The sequence below is a fragment of the Eleutherodactylus coqui genome, chromosome 12 (assembly GCF_035609145.1).
Source record: "Eleutherodactylus coqui strain aEleCoq1 chromosome 12, aEleCoq1.hap1, whole genome shotgun sequence".
NCBI lineage: Eukaryota > Metazoa > Chordata > Amphibia > Anura > Eleutherodactylidae > Eleutherodactylus > Eleutherodactylus coqui.
Window position 1 is genome coordinate 130987207 of NC_089848.1, and position 25236 is coordinate 131012442.

At 47.1% G+C, this 25236-nt stretch overlaps 1 protein-coding gene across 1 annotated transcript in view; it reads left to right on the plus strand.

The window, feature by feature from the left end:
* Positions 1 to 25236, plus strand: part of GPR158 (G protein-coupled receptor 158) — a 266743-nt gene that overhangs the window by 129319 nt on the left and 112188 nt on the right. The window contains exons 4-6 of the mRNA XM_066584562.1: positions 5854 to 5862; positions 5953 to 5972; positions 16468 to 16662. Of these exons, the coding sequence (XP_066440659.1) occupies positions 5854 to 5862; positions 5953 to 5972; positions 16468 to 16662 (224 nt within the window). The remainder of the gene's footprint in view (positions 1 to 5853; positions 5863 to 5952; positions 5973 to 16467; positions 16663 to 25236) is intronic.

Sequence of the window (25236 nt, forward strand, 5' to 3'; positions counted from 1 at the left end):
GGACACAAACAGGAACTGACTGACGACACACACCCGCCATGCATACCTGCACACATAAGCAGATATTACAGCTATAAAAGTACGAGGTATTAGTTTGTATATTGGCCAAAAATGTAAGCCCGCAAGCCGTGATCAAGGCTCCTTGTTGGCTTGCGAGTTCCTACACTAGCAATACACCTGACCCCAAGCTGCAGGGAGAATGGCAGGACCCTACGTAATAAGCAAGGCGGTCGCCTCGATAAAGGCGGCCCCGCACTGAAACCTCTGTCCTGACTATTCCTCAAGGGTTAATGCACGGAACCAGAACAGACCGGAACACAGAACACAATTCACACAGCAACACACTAGGGTTAGCATGCCAGACACACAACCACATAGAACAGGTCAGTTCACTCCTCATGTCTAGACAACTGCACAGACATATAGAATATGACACTATTCACACCATATACACAAAAGAGGGCTATCCACACCTAATGTCTGGCCACCTCCCAAACACTGGACAAGCCCCTGTTCACTCACATAACACATGTACAGGCATGCAAAACCAACAAACCCTAGAGTGAAGGGAAACCAGCTTGCTCTTGCAGAGGGAGGATATTTATCTGCATCCAAACCGGTGGTGATTGGCTAGCAGGAGAACACCACACCCAGCCAGCTCAATCATTCCACACCTGTGGGGCTGTGCTGCTAGAAACCTATGTGGTACAACAGATCCCAGCCAGCACAACCCTTACAGTACCTCCTCTTAGAAAAGGGGCCTCTGGACCCTTAAAACATAAAAAAAATACAGTAACTCCTCCAAACCGCGCACGTGTACACGACTTATTTATAAAGGTCCTGACATCAAGGCAAAGCTGGCAAAATGGGAGAGAGTAACAAATAGTGCACCTGAAAATAGCACCACTGCGCTTTACAGAACTGGCCTCAGTCATAGTAGCCTGCAAAGAAAAGTGCACTAGTCCAGAGGGTAAAAATGGCAACCCTCCCTACTGACTTAATGTGCACAGGACTTATCTGTACAGGCCTGATGTGGACGCCAACTAGTCAGCAAGGGAAAGAGAATACACACAGGTACATATCACAGCACTCTGGTGCAAACGGTAGTAGGCTGGTAATTATATTACGTCTGCTAGGCACACCTCACCGCAGCACGGACGCGAATCCGGTATTGTGTTCCCCAGACATAAACTATCACATTATACATAACACCACATACCAACATAATATATGAACACTACTCAGAAGTCATGCATGCTACCAATACAACCACAAGCTGTGGAGCCACCACACCCATTGTACAAGGGGAAGGGACACCAGGCATCACCCATCTGGACTACAAGGAACACCGTGGCCGGCATCACCAGCCCGCACCATGCACAAGAACATCCAAAGCTTGGAGGCTGCACCTGCTAAGGGAAAAGGAGAAACCTGCAAGTGAAATGCACCTGTACGGTTACCGTACCACACACTACTGAGTGAACCACCCCAGAACAGCACGTGTACAAACCGTCTTCAAAAAAATACGGGGGAACTCACTCCAACAACTGCATGCAAAGACACCACATTTTGAGCAGCACCAGAAAACAAATACCAACACAATGTATACAACATAACATAACTGATGGAATTGCTGTAATAAATGTACAAGGTATTGGTTCATATATTGGCCAAAATACTTTAGCCAGCAAGCCGCGATCAAGGCTCCTCGTTGTCTTGCCGGTCCCTACACTAGGAAGACAATTGACCCCAAGCTGCAGGGAGAATGGAAGGACTGTACCTAATAGGCAAGGCGTTTGCCTCGATAAAGGCGGCCCCGTGCTGGAACCTCGGTCCTGACTATCCCTCAAGGGTTAATACACAGAACTAGAACAGACCGGCACACAAATCACACAGCAACACACTAGGGTTAGCATGCCGGACACACAACCACATAGAACAGGACAGTTCACTCCTCATGTCTAGACAACTGCACAGACATACAGAACATAACACTGTTCACAGTATATACACATAACAGGGAATCCACACCTAATGTCTGGCCACCTGCACAAATACTGGCTAGCCCCTGTTCAAACACATAACATATGTACAGGCATGCAAGACCAACAAACCCTAAAGTGAAGGGAAACCAGCTTCCTCTTGCAGAGGGAGGATATTTATCTGCAACCAGACTGGTGATGTTTGGCTAGCAGGAGAACACCAGACCCAGTCAGCACAATCATTCCACACCTGTGGGGCTGTGCTGCTAGAAACTTATGTGGTACAACAGATCGCAGCCAGCACAATCCTTACACTTCCGTTGTCTGCAGTTTGCTCAAGCGATTTTGCGTGCATGAAAACGCGTGCAAAATCGCCCGTGTGCAGGAGCCCTGAAAAGGCAAACTCCATATGTAGATTCTATGTCAAAAAGACACAAATTTTTATGTGAATTTTAGAGGCGGAGTTCACTTGCAATTTTCCATGGTGAATCCCACTGTGTGAACGTAACCTGCAGTTACTGCACATGTTGCAAATTTTGGTGCTGATCCTCACCATTTTAATGTTGCTTTTGATGTGGATCCGCAGCAAATTTCACATTTTCAACTGCAGCAGTGAAATTTGCTGCAGATCTGTACAAAACTCGGCATCAAAATCTGCTCCAACTCTGCACAAATAATCCCACGTGCAAAATCGTGACATATCACGTTCATTTGCTTAGGTCCTTATATTGATGTTTACTGCATGACAAACGAGGTCATCCTTTTTAGACATGGAGAAGGTCACAGTCCATAGTAAATCCCATGTATTAAAATAGCAAAGAACTCCCAGAAATCATTAGAACAGCAATATTGTGAGTTTGTTAACGACCTTCAGACAATGGAGGTTTGTTTTTTTATTGTTGTTTGGAGTCTAGTAAAGGTGAGTCATGTGACCCGCAACCCCTATATATCACATTTTCTGCATAACAGAGTTATAGAAGAATAGATATTAATACGCTGCTAACTAGTCATTTAGTTAAAGAATGCTGATTATGTAGATTATAGCGTATCATGCAAAGAAGAATCAGAGATTATGGTTTAATAATACACATGAATGGAGACGCATCAGAACACGCTAGAGAGATGGGAGGAGCAACAGGGCCTGCAGCAGGGTTAAGTGGGTTTTCGGGTGACAGAGTGTGACCCGTTAGTCATGTATAGCCTCTGCTGTTCCCTCTTAGTCATTTATAGGACCTGTTGTGTTCTCTTCATCCTTTATAGACCCCTGAGTAATTTATAGGGCTACCTGTGCCCCGCTCTGCCCTTGAATCAGTAATAAGGTTCCACTGTGCCTAATGAGTCATTTACAGGTCCCACTGTTCCCCTGGACAACTAGTAATGCTCGACTGTGACCCTAGAGTTATTAATAACGTCCCATTGTGCCGCTTGAGTCAATTATTGGCTCTACTGTGTCCTCTGAGTTATTTGTAGGCCACATTGTGCCCCTTAGGTCATTACTAAATCTCCACGGTTTGCCCCAAGACATTTATAGGCCACATTGAGTTTTCTGAGTCACTAATAAGGCCCCACTACACTCACTGAATCATTTATGGGTCCCACTGTGCCCTCGAGTCATTTATAGATCTCAATGTGACCTCTGAGTAACCAGTAAGGCTCTACTGTTCCCCTGCAGTCATTCATAAAGTTCCACTGTGCCCTCAGAGACATTTACTGGCCACACTGTGCCTACTGAGTCATTTATAGGCCACACTGTGCCCACTGAGTCATTAATAAGCCCTCATTGTGCTCCCTAAGACAAGGGTCCCCAACTCCTGTCCTGACCACCAACAAGTCATGTTTTCAGGATATCCTATGGTCAGAACACACGGTGGTAATGTCTGAGGCACCGACAATAATTACATCACCTGTGCAATACTGAAGAAATCCTGAAAACATGACCTGTTGGTGGTCCATGAGGACTGCAGGTTGGGGAACACTGCACTAAGTAATTCATAGACCAACTTGTGCCCACTGAGTCATTTATAGGTTCCACTTTGACCTTGAATCATTTATAGGCCCCACTGTTTTCCTGAGCAATTAATAAGGTCCAGGAGTTAATAGTGAGGTGTGACTGTGTGCCAAATGTGATTGTTCCCAGCAAAAGAAACCAAGTAATCTAGTAGATATGATACCTTTTAATGGCTAACAAAAATACGTGATGTTATACCAAGCTTTCCAACCTCTCAGGGTTCTTCCTCAGACATAATCCTGAGGAACAACCCTGAGAGGTTTGAAATCTCGCTATAAAATCTGTGTCTGTTGAGTCATAAATAATGCTCCTCTGAGTCCCCTGAGTTATTTACAGGCCCCCACAGTGCCCCTGAGCCATGAAAAAGACACTGCCGTGGCCACTGAGTCATTAATAAGGCCCCACTGTGTAATTCATAGGCCTACCTGTGCCTCCTGAGTCATTTATAGACCCCACTCTGCCATTGAATTATTGTGCCCACTGTGCTCACCGAATCATTTACAGACCCCATTTTGCCCCTGAGCATGAGTAAGGCTACACTGTTCCCCCGGAGTCAATAGTAAGGCATCACCATGTCCCCAGGCTAGTAATAAGGCCCCCACTGGGCCCCTAAACAATCTATGCCCCCAGAGTCATTTATAGGCCCCTGCTGCCCCCAAGGCCCTTCTGTGCCCCTGAAATCATTATAATGCTCCACTGTGTCCCCTGAGATGTTTATAGGCCACACTAAGCCTCTTGAGTAGAGATGAGCGAACGTACTCGTCCGAGCTTGATATTCGTGCGAATATTAGGGTGTTCGGGATGCTCGTTACTCGTAACGAGTACCACGCGGTGTTCTGGTTACTTTCAGTTTCCTCTCTGAGACGTTAGCGCGCTTTTCTGGCCAATAGAAAGACAGGGAAGGCATTACAACATCCCCCTGTGACGTTCAAGCCCTATACCACCCCCCTGCTGTGAGTGGCTGGCGAGATCAGGTGTCACCCGAGTATAAAAGTCGGCCCCTCCCGCGGCTCGGCTCAGATGCCTTATGACTTAGCTGAGGGAAAGTACTATCGTGCTGGAGCTGCTGTAGGGAGAGCGTTAGGAGTTAGTGTAGGCTTCAAGAACCCCAACGGTCCTTCTCAGGGCCACATCTACTAGTGTGCAGTACTGTGTTAGCACTGTATTTTTTTTTTTTGTCCAAAATTGGATCTGCAGAGCATTGCGCCCTGCAATAGGGACAGAAGTGGGGGTTAGGCAGGGAGAGTGTTAGGAGTTAGTGTAGGCTTCAAGAACCCCAACGGTCCTTTCTAGGGCCACTTCTATCCGTGTGCAGTACTGTGCAGGCTGCTGTTAGCAGTGTTGCATTTTTTTTTCTCTCAAAACCGGCTGTGCAGAGCATTGCACCCGGCATTAATACTACAGGGATAGAATTGTGTAGGCAGGGCCAGAAGACATACATTATTCATTGAATAGACGCAGTGGGTCCTTCCCTAAGCTAAAAAGGAAAAAAATTATATTTGGCCTGCCTGTGTCAGTCCTAAGGTCTCCGTGTACGTGTGTGCTGCGTGTACAACGTACAAAAATCAGACGCAACCAGCTACGCTTTACTGCAGCCTAGCGCCATTGTCTTTCCTGACTGGCAAATACCTGCTCTGCTAGAGTTAATAACTCTGCTACACTATACTTGTGTGACACTTTTTGAGGGCCACACCACAGATATTAAACTTCTTGTTTTTCATTGAATACACGCAGTGGGGTCTTCCCTTTGCAAAAAAGCGAAGACATTATATTTGGCCTGCAGTCTTGCGCCAATTTATTTCCTGCCTGGGAAATCAAATCACTGGTAATACAGCATGCTGAGGGGTAGGGGTAGGCCTAGAGGACGTGGACGTGGCCGAGGACGCGGAGGGCCAAGTGAGGGTGTGGGCACAGGCCGAGCTCCTGATCCAGGTGTGTCGCAGCCGACTGCTGCGCGATTAGGAGAGAGGCACGTTTCTGGCGTCCCCACATTCATCGCCCAATTAATGGGTCCACGCGGGAGACGGTTATTAGAAAATGAGCAGTGTGAGCAGGTCCTGTCCTGGATGGCAGAAAGTGCTTCGAGCAAGCTATCATCCACCCACAGTTTTGCGCCGTCCAGTACTGCAAATCCGAATCCTCTGTCTGCTGCTCCTCCTTCCTCCCAGCCTCCTCACTCCACTACAATAACACCTGCTCAGGAGCGGGAACACTCCCAGGAACCGTTCTCGGGCCCCTGCTTAGATTGGGCAGGAGTGGTTCCTCTCCCACCAGAGGAGTTTATCGTCACTGATGCCCAGCCATTCGAAAGTTCCCGGGGTCCGGGGGAAGAGGCTGGGGACTTCCGCCAACTGTCTCAACAACTTTCTGTGGGTGAGGAGGACGATGACGATCAGACACAGTTGTCTTGCAGTGAGGTAGTAGTGAGGGCAGTAAGTCCAAGGGAGCAGCGCACAGAGGATTCGGAGGAAGAGCAGCAGGACGATGAGGTGACTGACCCCACCTGGTGTGCAACGCCTACTCAGGAGGACAGGTCTTCAGAGGGGGAGGCAAGGGCATCAGCAGGGCAGGTTGCAAGAGGCAGTGCGGTGGCCAGGGCCAGGGGTAGAGGCAGGGCCAGACCGAATAATCCACCAAGTGTTTCCCAAAGCGCCCCCTCGCGCCATGCCACCCTGCAGAGGCCGAGGTGCTCTAAGGTCTGGCAGTTTTTCACAGAGACGCCTGACGACCGTCGAACAGTGGTGTGCAACCTTTGTCGCGCCAAGATCAGCCGGGGAGCCACCACCAACAGCCTCACCACCACCAGCATGCGCAGACTTATGATGGCCAAGCACCCCACAAGGTGGGACGAAGGCCGTTCACCGCCTCCGGTTTGCACCGCTGCCTCTCCCCCTGTGCCCCAACCTGCCACTGAGATACAACCTCCCTCTCAGGACACAGGCACTACCGCCTCATGGCCTGCAGCACACGCTCACCTCCGCTGTCCTCGGCCCCATCCAGCAATGTCTTGCACCACACCGTCCAGCCGTCGCTAGCGCAAGTGTTGGAGCGCAAGCGCAAGTACGCCGCCACGCACCCGCACGCTCAATCGTTAACCGTCCACATAGCCAAATTGATCAGCCTTGAGATGCTGCCGTATAGGGTTGTGGAAACGGAGTCCTTCAAAGCTATGATGGCGGCGGCGGCCCCGCGCTACTCAGTTCCCAGTCGCCACTACTTTTCCCGATGTGCCGTCCCAGCCCTGCACGACCACATCTCCCGCAACATTGTACGCGCCCTCACCAATGCGGTTACTGCCAAGGTCCACTTAACAACAGACACGTGGACAAGCACAGGCGGGCAGAGCCACTACATCTCCCTGACGGCACATTGGGTGAATTTAGTGGAGGCTGAGACAGAGTCAGAGCCTGGGACCGCTCACGTCCTACCCACCCCCAGAATTGCGGGCCCCAGCTCGGTGGTGGTATCTGCGGCGGTGTATGCTTCCTCCACTAAACCACCCTCCTCCTCAACCTCTGTCTCGCAATCTAGATGTGTCAGCAGCAGCAGGACGTCGCCAGCAGTCGGTGTCGCGCGGCATGGCAGCACAGCGGTGGGCAAGCGTTAGCAGGCCGTGCTGAAACTACTCAGCTTAGGAGATAGGAGGCACACGGCCCACGAACTGCTGCAGGGTCTGACAGAGCAGACGAACTGTTGGCTTGCGCCGCTGAGCCTCCAACCGGGCATGGTCGTGTGACAACGGCCGTAACCTGGTGGCGGCTCTGCAGCTCGGCAGCCTCACGCACGTGCCATGCCTGGCCCACGTCTTTAATTTGGTGGTTCAGCGCTTTCTGAAAAGCTACCCACGCTTGTCAGACCTGCTCGTAAAGGTGCGCCGGCTCTGCGCACATTTCCGCAAGTCCCACACGGACGCTGCCACCCTGCGCACCCTGCAACATCGCTTTAATCTGCCAGTGCACCGACTGCTGTGCGACGTGCCCACACGGTGGAACTCTATGCTCCACATGTTGGCTAGGCTCTATGAGCAGCGTAGAGCTATAGTGGAATACCAACTCCAACTTGGGCGGCGCAGTGGGAGTCAGCCTCCTCAATTCTTTACAGAAGAGTGGGCCTGGTTGGCAGACATCTGCCAGGTCCTTCGAAACTTTGATCAGTCTACCCAGGTGGTGAGCGGCGATGCTGCAATCATTAGCGTCACCATTCCTCTGCTATGCATCTTGAGAAGTTCCCTGCAAACCATAAAGGCAGACGCTTTGCGCTCGGAAACAGAGCCGGGGGAAGACAGTATGTCGCTGGGTAGTCAGGGCACCCTCCTGTCTATATCTCAGCACGTTGAGGAGGAGGAGGAGGATGAGGAGGATGAGGAGGAGGGGGAAGAGACAGCTTGGCCCATTGCTGACGGTACCCATGCTGCTTGCCTGTCATCATTTCAGCGTGTATGGCCTGAGGAGGAGGAGGAGGATCCTGAAAGTGATCTTCCTAGTGCGGACAGCCATGTGTTGCGTACTGGTACCCTGGCACACATGGCTGACTTCATGTTAGGATGCCTTTCTCGTGACCCTCGTGTTGCACGCATTCTGGCCACTACGGATTACTGGGTGTACACACTGCTCGACCTACGCTATAAGGAGAACCTTCCCAGTCTCATTCCCAAAGAGGAAAGGGGTTCGAGAGTGTTGCTATACCACAGGACCCTTGCGGACAAGCTGATGGTAAAATTCCCATCCGACAGCGCTAGTGGCAGAAGGCGCAGTACCGAGGGCCAGGTAGCAGGGGAGGTGCGGAGATCGAGCAGCATGTACAGCCCAGACAGTGCAACAGTCTTTAAGGGCCTGGCCAGCTTTATGGCTCCCCACCAAGACTGTGTCAACGCTCCCCAGTCACGGCTGAGTCGGCGGGAGCACTGTAAAAGGATGGTGAGGGAGTACGTAGTGGATCGCACGACCATCCTTGGTGACGCCTCTGCCCCCTACAACTACTGGGTGTCGAAGCTGGACACGTGGCCTGAACTCGCGCTGTATGCCCTGGAGGTGCTTGCTTGTCCTGTGGCTAGCGTCTTGTCAGAGAGGGTGTTTAGTGCGGCTGGGGGAATCATCACAGATAAGCGTAGCCGCTTGTCAACCGACAGTGCCGACAGGCTAACACTCATCAAGATGAACAAAGGCTGGATTTCCCCAGACTTCTCTTCTCCACCAGCGGACAGCAGCGATACCTAAGCAATACGTAGGCTGCACCCGCGGATGGAAGCTACGTTCTCTCTCACCATCCAAAACGGGGACATTTCTGCTTCATCAATCTGTGTCTAATATTCCTCCTCCTCCTCCTGCTCCTCCTCCTGAAACCTCACATAATCACGCTGAACGGGCAATTTTTCTTAGGGCCACAAGGCTCACTCAAATAATTTTTCTGAACAATTTTTATAAGTTTCAATGCGCTTAAAAGCGTTGGAACTTTAACTTGAACCAATTTTTCGTTACACTGGGCTGCCTCCAGGCCTAGTTACCACTTAAGCCACATTAACCAAAGCGATTAATGGGTTTCACCTGCCCTCTTGGCTGGCCAGGGCCAATTTTTTTCAGGTACATTAGTACTGTTGATACAGCAATTTTTGTGGGCCCTCGCCTACAGTGTAATCAAAGGAATTTTTTGCCCACCTGCATTAAGCGCGACATTACTACCTCAGCTGTGTTGGGCAATGCAATGGGATATTTCTATGTACCGCCGGTGGGTTCCTGGCACCCACCCATGCTGTAGGTGCACACGGAGTGTAACCTACATGTGTCCACTTGTAAAGAACCCCAGTCAGACTGGGGCATGCAGTGTTGGCCGAAGCCCACCTGCATTAAGCACGACATTACTACCTCAGCTGTGTTGGGCAATGCAATGGGATATTTCTATGTACCACCGGTGGCTTCCTGGCACCCACCCATGCTGTAGGTGCACACGGAGTTTTTACTACATCTGTACACTTATAAAGAACCCCAGTCAGACTGGGGCATGCAGTGTGGGCCGAAGCCCACCTGCATTAAGCACGACATTACTACCTCAGCTGTGTTGGGCAATGCAATGGGATATTTCTGTGTACCGCCGGTGGGTTCCAGGGAGCCACCCATGCTGTGGGTCGACAGGGACTTCACAATAGGGAGTTGTACCTGCCTGTGTCTATGAATTAAAAAGCCCGGTCTGACTGGGGCATGCAGACACCTTGACAGAATGAATAGTGTGTGGCACATAGGTTCCCCATTGCTATGCCCACGTGTGCAGCTCCTGATGGCGGTGGCACAGGATTCTATTTCTCATTGCTTCTGTACAGCATTGTGGGCTATCGCCCCGCCACTTTTAAAGAGGGTCGCTGCCTAGCCGTGCCAACCTCTGCAGTGTGTGCCTGCGGTCCCTCGTCATGGCAGACGCAATTCTAAATAGACATGAGCGTGGTGTGGCATGAGGGCAGCTGAAGGCTGGGCAGGGACACTTTGGTGTGCGCTGTGGGGGGGAGGGGGGGGATTTGGCAGCATGTAACCCAGGAGAAGTGGCAGCGGAGTGTCATGCAGGCAGTGATTGTGCTTTGTTGGAGGTAGTGTGGTGCTTAGCAAAGGTATGCCATGCTAATGAGGGCTTTTCAGAAGTAAAAGTTGTTGGGAGGGGGGGGGGGGCACTCTTGCCGCTATTGTGGCTTAATAGTGGGACCTGTGAACTTGAGATGCAGCCCAACATGTAGCCCCTCGCCTGCCCTATCCGTTGCTGTGTCGTTCCCATCACTTTCTTGAATTGCCCAGATTTTCACACATGAAAACCTTAGCGAGCATCGGCGAAATACAAAAATGCTCGGGTCGCCCATTGACTTCAATGGGGTTCGTTACTCGAAACGAACCCTCGAGCATCGCGAAAAGTTCGTCCCGAATAACGAGCACCCGAGCATTTTGGTGCTCGCTCATCTCTACTCTTGAGTCATTTGTAGGCACACATGTGTCCATGAGCAATTATTAAGGCCCCACTGTGCCTTGGCAATAAAATCTATATATATAAAGACGAAAGCCCTCACTGACTGACTGACTGACTGACTGACTGACTCGCCAAAAGTTCTCCAACTTCCCGATGTCGTAGAAACATGAAATTTGGCACACGCATAGATTATCTCCAAAATAGGAAAAGTAATTGGGTCCCAACTCGATTATTCAATTATTGATTATCGCAAAAGAACTGGCGTCGAAATTTTACGTACGTAATCTAAATCTGTCACTTTCCAGTGTCATAGAAACTTAAAATTTGGCACGCGCATTGATTATGTCATAAATGAAAAAAGTTAATAGGTCCCAACTCGATTATTCAATTCTAGCACAAAAGAATTGGCGTTGAAATTTTACGTGCGGAATGTAATTTTTTCCCTTTCCGGTGTCATAGAAACGGGAAATTTGGCAGGAGCATTGATTATGTCATAAATAGGAAACGCTAATGGGTCCCAACTCAATTATTCAATTCTATGCGCAAAAGAATTAGCGTCCAAATTTTACGTACATAATCTAAATCTCTCACTTCCCAATGTAATAGAAACATGAAATTTGGCACGAGCATTGATTATGTCATGAATAGTAAAAGTTAATGGGTCCCAACTCCATTGTTCAATTCTATGCGCAAAAGAATTGGCGTCGAAATTTTATGTGCGGAATGTAATTTTCTCACTTTCCGGTGTCATAGAAACGGGAAATTTGGCACGAGCATTGATTATGTCATAAATAGGAAAGGTAATGGGTCCCAACTCGATTATTCAATTTCATGCGCAAAAGAATTAGCGTCCAAATTTTACGTGCGGAATGTAATTTTCTCACTTTTCGGTGTCATAGAAACTGGAAATTTGGCACGAGCATTGATTATGTCATAAATAGGGAAAGCTAATGGGTCCCAACTCCATTATTCAATTCTATGCGCAAAAGAATTAGCGTCCAAATTTTACGTACATAATCTAAATCTCTCACTTCCCAATGTCATAGAAACATGAAATTTGGCACAAGCATTGACTGTGTCATAAATATGAAAAGCTAATGGGTCCCAACTCGATTATTCAATTCTAAGCGCAAAAGAATTAGTGTCCAAATTTTATGTACGTAATCTAATTCTCTCACTTCCTGATGTCATTTTATATAAAGGAAACGTTGCATGGTTGCCTCCACGTGGTGTTTCCTGGGTAACGCAGAGAACTATGCAAAATGGTGAACATATTTCTTTCCTCAGTATCTCTAAAGTAACCACGACTTCATAAGATTTTCCGTGTGAACACCACATAAACACCAGTACCAAATTAACTCGGGCGAAGCCGGGTATATCAGCTAGTAAGATAATAAACTTCCCTCCATCATGCTCCCACAGTGTCCTCCATCCTCTACCTTGTACTCTTCTGGCCAGGATCATGCAGAAGGCTGCAGCGGGCATGATGAGATTATCATCCCACCTACATGATAGAGAAGGCACCGAACGGCCAAGCAGGAAAAGCTCGGTAACTTGCTGTGTTGCTGTCACAATCAGTTGTACCTTTAACACATGAATGCAGTTGATTTCAAAGAACGAGGACAGGATTGAGTCCACCCCCAGTGGTCCCTACCCCCCACGCTCAGTGGGCTCTGGCACCTGTCCAGGTTTTTCAGGTGTGACGCCGTTCCAGAATATGCAAATAATCTATTAGAAGAGGAAGTTAAAGGGGTCATGTAACGACATTATAAGACACTTAATTTCCACTGCAGGCAAAATCTTGGCTGGCCACAACTTTCCCCGGGTGATAATGGCTGATGATCTGGGTTTCAGAAGTTGGATTCAGAGAAATCAGCTGATTGCCAGATTTGCAGGCAATAGTGATTTTGGACAACTATATGGTGAATAATTTTGTGAACCCCATCATAACTGCAGATTATATATATATATATATATATATATATATAACCTGGTGGATGCCAGATGTTTTCTACACAAGACAGCCACCAGCAATGGCCTCTACCGGACTAGCTTCAATCACAGCTGATTATCTACTAGGCATGTCAATCCTAATCAATGCATTGAAGCAAGTAGCTGAAGGGGGACCCCACAAGGACCCCATTGCCCCATACCCCTCAGAGGATTGTAGGGTGCCTGTGGCAGGGTTTAAGGAACATCAGTTGAGAGTACTATATATAGTATGGCACGACTGATCTAATGGTTGGAATTTCGAGTCCTTTAGAGGAGCAATAAAAAAAGTTAACAAAGGTTAAATAAAATGTAAAAATAATAATAATAAGTATTAAAAGTTCCAAAAAACTCTTATCTAATTTTTCACATAAATAAAAGGTCTAAACGATAAAAAGGTGATCATTGGCATCACCCTGTTGATAAAAGTTTGAACTAATAAAATATTGCGCTACTAATTCCGCACAATGCCAGAATTGTGGGTTTTTATACACCTTCTTCAGAAAAAAAAAATAGAAACAAAATGATAAAAAATCATCTATATAACCCAAAAGGCCACCAATAAAAACTACAGCTCACCCCATTAAAAAGCCACCCCACAGCCCCATTGACTGAAAAATCAAAAAGTTATGGGTGTCAGAATATGATGACGAAAAACTTTTTTCTTTTTGCTTTTTAAAACTACTAAACTGCTAAGAAACCTACACAGATCCCCATAATTATACCGAGCCCCAGAATAAAGCGAACATGGCATTGTTACTGCACTGCGAACACCATAAAACTCCCCCAAAAATGTGAGCACTTTTTTCTTACTTTAACTCACTTAAAAATGTTTTTAAGTGTTTCAGTATATTTTTATTACATTGAAAAACTACATAAACTATAGACAAATTATACACATGTGAGCGATAATCGTGGCTGTAACCCTTTAGATGCCACTGTCAGTTCTGGGGTCCCGGACAGCCCCGGCTCAATGAGATACAGGGGTGCCATTCAGTTGTCATGCCAGGCTGGGGCCTCTGAAGGCCCCTCAGGGCTGCCATGAATGATTGCCTATTAAGACATGACTATGATATTATATTATACTGTATGATCGATCAAAGGATCGCAAGTTCAAGTCCCCTTAACCAAAAATAAAATCTAAAAAACTTTTATTAATTTCCCGAAAAAATGAAACGTAGTAGGTAAAGATGAGCGAGCACCCAAATGCTCGGGTCCGCGTTACTCGAGTCGAGCTTTTCATAAAATTTGAGAGCTCTACTCGAGTAACGAACCCCATTGACTACAATGGGAGACATTTTTGTTGAGCTCTCTCTGCAGTGCCGGAAGCAAGAACATGTGACCGGCTTCATTGCCGATCATGTGTTCTTTCTTCAGCGCTGCGGGGAGTCATCCGTCCTGAAGTGCGGCCATCTTCTTCCTGCAGTAAGGGTTTAGTCACACGGGCACCCGTGTGACTAAGCCCTAAAGAGGGCACATAGTGTCCGGCGTGGAGCCACCGTGGTGATTTTGTAATAGCTCAGCTATTGCAGGTTTTCATTTTGATGCAGAAGTGGATATTAGAGAGGGATCTATTCCTTTTATATTGTGTAATTTCACAATAAACCATTACCAGCTCTTATAATGCCCATATAACTGAAGGTTGGGCATTAGAGCAATTATTTGTAGTTGATGCAAGGTACTCCGGTTTGACACTCGTTTAGAGGGTTACATGATCCTCAATCCTAGTTCAGGGGGTTATCGCACCTTTTAAAGTTGATGGCTTATCTGATCGATTTAGGTCTGCTGCTCAGGATTCCCGCTGATCAGCTGATTAAAGGGGATGTAGCCACCATTCATATGAGTCCTATCTCTTATAGCAAGCCTGCTAACATGCTATCTTTCACCCTTTTCTTGGTGTGTACACCTATTGTCAAATTGAGGCTAGCCTCACTTACAATATGTCGTGTGGGAGTACTCACTTTGACCAAGCCAAGCTAGTCCAGGGTCAGGAGTGCTCCTCCACCACACTTTATGTAAATCCTTATCGCTGTCCAGGTGCCCCGCTGATCTGGAGGCACTGACTTTCTTTCTCTTTTAGCACGAGGCAGGATGCAGTCCCCAGTCACTGTTCTACCTCAGCAGCTCCAGCAGCTTCCCCTCACAGGCAGCAGCATCTCAGCTCTCTCAGGCTCAGCTTCAGCAGCTCCTCAGCTCTCTCAGGCTCAGTTTCAGCAGCTCCTCAGCTCTCTCTGCTCAGCTTCAGCAGCTCCTCAGCTCTCCTAGGCTCAGCTTCAGCAGCTCCTCAGCTCTCCTAGGCTCAGTTTCAGCAGCTCCTCAGCTCTCTCAGGCTCAGCTTCAGCAGCTCCTCAGCTCTCTCTGCTCAGCTTCAGCAGCTCCTCAGCTCTCCTAGGCTCAGTTTCAGCAGCTCCTCAGCTCTCTCAGGCTCAGCTTCAGCAGCTCCTCAGCTCTTTCTGCTCAGCACTGTCTCTCCACTGTGACTTGGCACAAAAAGGTCCCTTTTGTTATTAAGGCTCCAGTCTCTAGAAAGTTCCCCAGGAGCATGTACAGTTCATCTGTGCTGAGATCTGGAGCAAATTTTGGTGCATGCAACAATTCTGGTTTAATTTTTATTGCAAGTCACGGTCTATTTTAATGACCCTTTAGGGTAGCCTCTTATAACAGCTCACCTCCTACCCCTCCCTGCGCAGGTCGCAAAGCATACCCACAACACTCTCCCATAAAAGTCAATTGGTCCCCTCCTATCTATTGTGTTTATGGTCCATGAGGCTACTGTAAAGCATATCTCTAAATGCTGTAACAGGGGTTGTTCCAGGACCACAAGTTATCCCCTTTCCACAGGATAAGGGCTAACCTGCTGATCGGTGGGGGTCTTACCATTGAACTAAGGTCTCACCATCTTGAGAACTGCGATCCGATATTCCCCATCTTCCTCACCGCAGGGTTACTGCACCCCTTGCATTGAGGAGACTGAATGGAGCGCTGGTAAGGGTGGACTTCACTATAACCAATGGTCCTAGTCCTTCCTAGCACTAGAGCTCTATTCACTTTCAGTGGGACTGCGGCGATAGTTGAACCGTACATGCTTGGTCAGCGCTCAGTTCAGAGTTACGCCACGGTGACAGAAGAGCGGAACACGGAAGTCCAGTTCTCTACATCAGCAGGGGTCTCAGCGGTGAGATCCCCACTGATTATTCCCCATCCTGTGGTTAGCCGATAACTTGCTATTCTGGTACAACCCCTTTTAACTGCATCAGGATGGCCGCTTCTCCTCCCCCCAGAGTCGTGTACAGAAAATTTAAAAAAAAAATCTGCAATCAGAAAATAAAAGCAGATTAGGAAAATGTAAAATGTTTCACGATTTGGTTTGAATGAATCCAATGAAACATAAAGGTGATACATTCCCTTTAATGAACAATTGATTGATGTTGGCCGCACCAATGCTCTTCGTTTTTGGCGAACTTTTGTAGATGTTTACAATGACTCCTGTGCCTCGTATTTACTATAATTGTTTTCATCCCTATAGGGCAGAGTGAGGAGAGCCAGTTCTCGAGAGAAATATCTGAAGAGGAATATAAGTGTCTGCCCTGCAGGGAAGATTGTTCGTACTGTACGGCTGATGCGCCCTGCTATGCGCAGGAGGACAAGTATTTACGGATTGCTGTCATCTCGTTCCAGGCTTTCTGCATGCTGCTAAACTTCATAAGCATGCTTGTGGTCTATCATTTCCGAAGAGCGAAGGTAAGCACGACTGCGAGATCCGATCACTACAGTTTGTGTTGGAGACCAGAAGTCTACCAATAGATGGGGGGTTAATACATTGTATACAAGATTGGAATGTCTAATAGGGGCAAAATGTCTTTATTGGATGTATATTGTATCACAGTGGTTACATTGTAGCTTTCAAGACAGCAAAACTCTTTTCATGTCTAATCTTTCAAAGATTTCAAACAAACCTTTATAGCAGGGGTTTTAGTCATTTACAATTATTAACCACTTCCCAACCACCTAATGTAAATTTACAGCATGGGGTATTGATGAGCTGGCATGGCAGCCTGGAGTCTACTGAAAGCTCCCAGGGTGGTCATGCAAAGATGTCTATCAAGCCCTGCCATGGTCAACTTTAAAAACACTGAATACTGGAGTGTTGTAATATATAATGGAAGCCATGAAATAATGTAAAAAGTTGAAGTTCCCCTGAGGGGACTAAATAGGAGTGTAAAATACATTTGATTAAGTTTTTTTTAACAGTAAAAAAAAAAAAAATTAAAAACTGTTAAAAGTTCAAAAATAAACCATTTCCCCATAAAAACCTAAACAATTACAAAATCCCTTCATGGTAAAGGCCGTAAAAATAATAAGTAGAGCTCACTCCACAAAAAATGAGCCCCCATTATACCCAATCAAAAAAATGAAAAAGTTAAGGGTCTTCTGGTCTCTGAAAAAAGATTTATCTCCTTTAACGTGGATTTTCACCGTTTTTCACGTGTATAATTAAATATTGAAGTTGCCACCCTTTTTACTTTTCGGATTTGAATGTAAAGAATGGCCGTGGCAAACTTCATGTTTCTGTGGTTCAGAATGTCTCAGAAGGGTTTTATTTAGTGATCCTGCGTTGAGCAGAAGTGGGGAAGGTGTGTGTGTCGGGGGTGGGGTGGGGGGGGGGTGGACTCAATGACCCTGGAGGTCCCTTCCAACTCTACCATTGTCGGATTCTAAAAGTGCTGAAACACCCACTGAGAATGAGAACAGTGTGGCAGAAGGTGATGCAATTTTGTAAGCAAGCTGCGCGGGAGGGCGAAACCTGTTAGTCCTTTTGATGCCTTCAACATCTCTTGTGGGCCAAGCAACTATGTCCATACAGGATCTGAGCCGCTCACTCCCCAACATGCCTCCCACGGCACAACCAGTAAGCCGCTCCTTACAAAAAGCTGGAGAAGAACTCCAGCCTGCACCCCTTGACCCACTTAAAAAGATACAAGAACTTTTTTGGAAAGGGGAAACCTTACTGAAGACTTTCACAGATGCCGAAATTCCCTGCAGAACGTAATACATGAATTTCCTAATATAGCCACGTTCGGATTTCACACTGACAGATTATTGTTCTTTATACTTCAGCTTCCCTTTTCTCTGCAGGGCCCACAAGGGATATTAGCCGAACGTCGTACTGTAGAGCCGTTTATACACTACTTTGTAAGAAATCCCTCGCATTTAATAATGTGGTGAATCTGCGTTCAGATTTCAAGCCTGGTTTCATTTATAATGTATCCCTAATATTACTTTGAGGCATCTGTTCAGTTCACTTTTTGTTAATTTAGTCATAGAATTCAATCCACATTATATGAGATTGTATCCATTATGTAAATGTTATAGACTTTTAATGGCTTTCTTAAGCAGACAAAAGCATTTAGAAGAACCTACGACGTGAATGGAACCAAGGAGCGTTTCCCACAGTAGAAGAAAGCAGATTGTTTTCATCCAAGTGAAATAGACTTTCATTGGAAACATCCTTATGTATCTGAGTTCTTCATTGACTAGAATGACATATACTGTGTTGACCGAAGTATTGGGACACGATTTTTCCATCCAGTGTTGGCCACCTTTGGTTTCAATAACCGCAGTAACCCTCCACGGCCACTTTCCACCAAATTCCCATAGATGTGTGAAGGGATTTGCCTCCAATCCTTGGGGAGAGCCTCAGATAGTGATGTGGACGATGATGGGCATGTTGGGCGTACACGGATATGGTGTTCTAGTTCATCCCAAAGATGCTCAATGGGATTAAGATCTGGACTTTAGGCTGTGCAATGAAGTTTGCAGACGCTCTGCTCCTCAAAGCAAGCCTCAACAGTGCGTGCCGTATGACATGGTGCTTGGTCATGTTGGTAGAGACTCGTAGATATATCAAAGTATTGAACGGGGTAGGTGATGCCACATTATCCAGAATGTCTCTCTTGCCATTGGTGCTGAGAGTGGACTTCTTTATAACCAATGGTCCTAGTCCTTCCTAGCAGAAACACCCCCAACCATAACACAACCCCCTCCAAACTTCACTGTTAGAATGATGCAGTCACGTAGAACCTGCTCTCCAGGCAACCATCACAGCCAAGTGCGGCCATCCGATCAGAAGATAGTGTACTGTGATTCATCTGTCCACAACACTTGCTGCCTTTACAGTCCAAGAACGATGCTCCAAGCACCATCGCAGGCAGTTCTCTATGGATGGTTCTGGGGCTAAAGGATGTTCCAATGACCTGTGAGACTTCTTGAGCAAGTTTTTCAGCAGACAATGTGCATGAACCTGGCTTCACCTTTAGCAGTCTCCTTTTCTTGAAACTAACTTTTTTCCAGTACTCAGATACCCCCAGGACTTACAGTAGAGCAGTATAGTGTAACAACCATACCATCACAAGAAATATAGATATGAAGTATGTATAAACACAATAGGAAATAGTAATGGAAGGAGATGCAGCACCACCTATTGGATGGCAACATTATTACAATAATGGTAATAATTAGAGATGAGCAAGCATACTCATTAAGGACAGATACTTGAGCGAGTATCGTCCTTACCGAGTATCTGCCTGCTCGCCCGCAAAGATTCGGGTGCCGGCGGGGGTGAGCTCTGTGTTGCGGGAGTGAGCAGGAGGGAGCGGGGGGAGAGAGAGATCTCTTCCCCGCCAGCACCCGAATCTTTGCAAGCGAGCAGGCAGGTACTCGGTAAGGATGATACTCGCTCGAGTATCTGTCCTTACCGAGTAGTCTCGCTCATCTCTAATAATAATGTTGCCATCCACTAGGTGGTGCTGCATCTCCTTCCATGTGCAGGTTGAAGGAGAGATAAGACACATCATAAAATTGTCCTGAGCCCAGTGGGCTGATTTACGATGTATGTCTACGCTCTGTTTGTCTGTTGTTTTAAGTTTTGAGTGCAAAACAGTCTCAAATTTCTGTGCGTGAACATTTATTTAGATCCAGAGCTATGTGTTCTCCTCCCCTCTGCATCTGTATGTTAGAATTATCTGCCATCCAAACTAGTTTCATTCATAGCCTGACGAAGGGGGCGAGATACCCCCGAAAGCTGCTGTAACATCATGCATTTTTGTTAGCCATTACAGGTATCATATCTACAAGATTACTTGGTTTCTCTCACTGAGAACAATCACACATCACTCCACTGGCTAACAAGGTACCAAACCCTTTTTTCGTTTTACAGAAGGATTGCGCATGCTGTGATTTTTTTCCCGCAACATTGCATGAGTGAAAGCATCGCAAATGTGATGGAAACCATTAAAATCATTGGTTTCATAAATCTGTGTTTTCACTCACATAATAATGACTATGTAATTAAACGTATAGCTTTGAGTACCTGTGCGCTATCTACTAACTAAACGTAATGCCTGGTGAGCAATCCGTCCCAACAGTGATCCCTCCTGAACAATATCAGTCACTCTGGACTAATATGATACAGACGGATTACTGTATATAGCGCCCAGCTCCCCTTCAGGATTAACGTTCCTTCACATCTAATGTTGTTTTTTCCTCCCCTCGCACAATATCATCATCCACTAACAGAAGGCGTTCAGGTGATAGCCGCTAGGCAGCGCTCCATTGTCCTTGGGCCGGTCTCCATCCCCTGCCAAAGGCCTGCTGGCTCACCATTTGTAATCCTTTTTGTTGTGGCACCCAGTGTCCCTTTAGACAATTTGTTTTGTGGGGCTCACGGCTTCTACAAACCCCAGGGCTTCTGCGGCGTTGCCTGGGAGTCGGGAGTGTCCATTCCGCTCCTCTGTCAGTCTTCTCACCTTACTGGTCGGACCTCTCCAGCTCCGGGCTAAAAGATCTCCTTTCCCTTCTCCTCCGGCAGCTCTGGGAACATTCTACATTCTTGCCCCCGTGTCCGCTGCAGCACAGTTGGCAGCATGACATTCTCTTTTCTGGCAGTTTTGCAGCTCACTACGCAGCAGGAATTCCCCCTTTTTTTGTACCAAGACACCCTCCAATCAGCAAGTGTCCAGTGAGCATGCTCCATTCCCCTACCCCAAAATTTGACACGAATTTTGGCATACACAGCACTTCTGGCACATCTACCTAGTGCACCGGTATGACATCATTAACGCTTTAGGGTAAGTCCCTAGCACAAAAATAGCAAGCTGATACTCACCTCTCCCGGCTCCCTGCTGTATCCAGTGCCGCCGCTGCCAGTTTCTTCTCTGGCATAATGTTAACAGGCTGCAGCAGCCTGTGTTTGGGACATGACAGGCTGTGGCAACATATGACAGAGCTTAGCGCTCAATTGATGACTGTAGCCTATAAACAGTTCATCAGAGAGGAGACCAGGAGCAGCGGCGCAGGACACAGCGGGGAGTCGGGAGAGGTGAGTATCAGCTTGTTTGGTATCTATTACACAGGGGGAGACTCTTTAGATAAAAATGTAATAAGTTGGGCAACCCCATTGAAGATGCATACATATACACTTAACCCTCTCTTATCTTTCCAAGATGCATCCGCTATTGCACCTAAAGTGGTTGTACCAAGATTACAAGTTATCCTCTATACACAGGACATCCACAAGATAGGGGATAACTTACTGATTGGCAGGGGTCTCACCACCGAGACCCCTGCCAATCATGAAAATAGAAGTCCCGTGTCCCCCATCCTCCTCATCATGGGGTTACTGCACTCCCCTGCAGTGAATAGGATTAAGCGCTGGTTGTGCAAGCGCACTAAGCCTCCGTTCACATTCAATGGGGCCGAGGAGATAGCCGAGCGGTACCCACACAGATATTTCAGTCAGCCCCATTGAAATGAATGGAGCATCAACCGCGTATGTTTGGCCAATGCTCCATTCATTCTGATATCACGGGGCGGGAGGGGGGGGGGGGTAAAGTGACTCCTGCCGTGGCAGTCAGAGCGGGAAATGGGAGTCCCATTCTTGAGATTGGCGGAGGTGTCAGCTGTGAGATCCCCGCTGATCAGCCAGCTATCCGCTATCCGGTGGATGTGACATAACTTGCAATCTTAGTGAACCCTTCTAATGTCTTAATCTCTAAACCTGGCAGATGCTTGAAGTTTATGAGCATTGAATGTTGCCAATAAATCCATTGACAAGTCACCTGACCCTATTCAAGTCCCTTCTTCAGTTTACTGAACCCAGGGGGATGCGGCGCCTTGTTATTTACACCTCATTTAATATATAGCTGTTAGTCATCCAGTCTGGCACAACAAGCTGATTATATTCAAAAAGACTCGTCTGACCTTCTGTTCCGTGGAATATGTCAAAGAGCCGCGGCAGCGCCAACACTTTGAATTAAAGGAAGGCAATTAAGAAAAATGGCTGGCATCTTTTGACATTATCCCAAGTTGAGCGATTGTGCACACTACCCTTAACATTGTAATTCCTGCCGAGATCTGATGAGTTGTGCATACATCATTTCCTCCCTTGTAAGGTTGCGCACCTTTTTCAACCTTTTCTGTAAATTATGCATGCGGTGGCTCTCGTCTCTCTTATTTTGCCTGTGTGCAGTAATTGCTTAACACTGAGGTGTTCCAACTCCGCAGATGGGCATAATTAACATTCAGAAATGCGCATACACCTGACATTAGGAGAGTATATCTCCGCCCAGAATACATAAATGCCCTGGCTTCTTGATTTACCTGCAGAATTATTTATGTTGCCCATAAAACGTCTCAAATCATCTATTTCATTTATTAATGGTGACCACTGGCATTGAGCAAACTGAAACAGTCGGAAATTGTTTTGGGACAAACTTTACTAAAAGTTCGGTTTGACACGATCCTGAACCTCAGGCAGTTCATCTCAGCCGAACCCACTAAAACTTTTTTTTAGGATCTTTTTCTCCTCTGGAAGAAGCATGGTGGCTCAGTGGTTAGCACTGTTACCTTGCTGGGACGGTGTCCTAGGTTGGAATCTTACCAAGGATAATGCCTGCATGGAGTTTGTATGTTCTCCAGGTGTTTGTCCTTCTATATAAGGTGATTATTATGAAGAAGAAACCCCCAAAACATACAAGCTCCATGCAAGAATTGTCCTTGATCAGATGTGAACCTGGGACCCCAGTGCTGCACGGCAAGAGTGCTTACCACTGCGCCACATTTATTGTAGAAGGGGAATTTCATGCCTCTTAGACAGTCTTATACACCTGTTTTAGGGGGAGTTGTAACGTTCTGGTTTGGTTCGAACTAACTGAGACCAAACCAAACTTTTTGGCAAAGTTCAGCGAACCACAGTTTTCGAAAGTTCACTCAACACTAGTGACTACGACTCGCTGCTACCACTGAAATGTACAGAAATTGGTACCAATTTGCATTCTATTGGGATGTAAGAACTGCACTTCTGAAGTTCAGCATGGTTCCATATTTGTAATAGTATGTTTCCCCGTGGTGTTTGTAGAGGTTCTGTACGAGTCTCAAGTGCTTCATATCGTTCTGAAATACTTTTCACTCTAAAGCCAGTCCCCCATATCAGTGGTTTGGGGGACTGTCCTTTGGCTTTTACGGAAAATATTGGTGCCCAACTTGCATAACCCCTTTCTGAATGTGGGACTCTAGGTAAACAGCTGATTGCCATGCATCCTGCTCTCGGCACTTCCAGCAAACAGCTTAGATTGCTGGAGGAAGCCACAACCAGTCTGTACATGGAGTCTGGCTTTGCTTTTAATTCCCAGTCATTGTTACAAGGCTTGTATAAAGAGTCTAACTTTGGCTTGAAGGAATGCTGCCTTACAATAGGTGGCACTGTGGAGGTATTATTCCATCTCCCTAATTTGCATATTACCCAGAGCAGCATGAATGGCCTTTTGAGTTTCCTCACTCAGCATCTAGGTGCTCTCCCTAAGGAGAAAAGACAGCGTTTCTTTATACCATATATATATATTTGTGAATCCAACTTATTCAATATTAATGAGCATACAGAGATAACCATGAAGGATATCATACTTTATAAAACAGTAGTTAAATATACATATGTTACAATGAATGATATAGTACTTAACAAATAGTCCCGAAGATTCCTGGTTTAATGATGACTATATACCCGGGTATATGCATATACACACATGCATAGAGTCCCATGCACAATACCTCAGATGTCAGAAGGATGAAGAGTCATGATGCAGGGGCCCCTGTAGCTGGTAACAGATGCAGGATTCCACAGCAGGATAAACCACACTCCAATGCAGGTCAGGAGATAGAAGAGGACGAGAAGGACTAGAAGCTTCTGTATCTGACTATAGCCACACAGGAAGCCGAATGCTGAAGACAAACCTAACTATGCTGCACTATCCCCACTTCTCTAACTATTCTATCAGTGTGACCGGACCTCTACTCTCCCTATGGGTCAGCGGTCACCTAACCTGACACTGTTCCTAAACTGAACACCAGTCCCTGTCTATAATTCTATCTAGTATAAGGATCACACTATGGCTATTACATATTCACATATGATCAACCAGAGCTGCTTAGGAATCATCAAACAACAATGCATAAAGCCTAGATGAATCAAGCAGTAGTAGTCCTCTCTACCGATGGAGCGTTGAGGGTGTCTTAAGCCTGTCACCTTGTGTGCCTTCACACATCCACTGGTCCCAACACCCCCTAACAGTCTGGTCAGACACTCCTCTCTACTGGTGGTCTGTAGGGGGCGTCCTGAGCTGGTCACCTTGTGTGCCCTCACACATCCACTGGTCCCAACACCCCCTAACAGTCTGGTCAGACACTCCTCTCTACTGGTGGTCTGTAGGGGGCGTCCTGAGCTGGTCACCTTGTGTGCCCTCACACATCCACTGGTCCTAACACGTCCTAACAGCCGGGTAAGATGCTCCTCTCTACAGGTGGTCTGTAGGGGGCGTCCTGAGCCCGGTCACCTTGTGTGCCCTCACACATCCACTGGTCCCGACACCTCCTAACAGTCTGGTCAGACGCTCCTCTCCACTGGTGGTCTGTAGGGGAAGTCCTGAGCTGGTCACCTTGTGTGCCCTCACATATCCACTGGTCCCAACACCCCCTAACAATCTGGTCAGACGCTCCTCTCTACTGGTGGTCTGTAGGAGGTGTCCTGAGCCCGGTCACCTTGTGTGCCCCCATCCACTGGTCCCAACACCTCCTAACAGTCTGGTCAGACGCTCCTTTCTGCTAGTGGTCTGTTGGGGGGTCCTAAGCCCGATTACCTTGTGTGCCCTCACACATCCACTGGTCTCAACACCTGCTAACAGTCCGGTCAGATGCTTCTCTCTACTGGTGGTCTGTCGGGGGTCCTGAGCCCAATCACCTTGTGTGCCATCATCCACTGGTCCC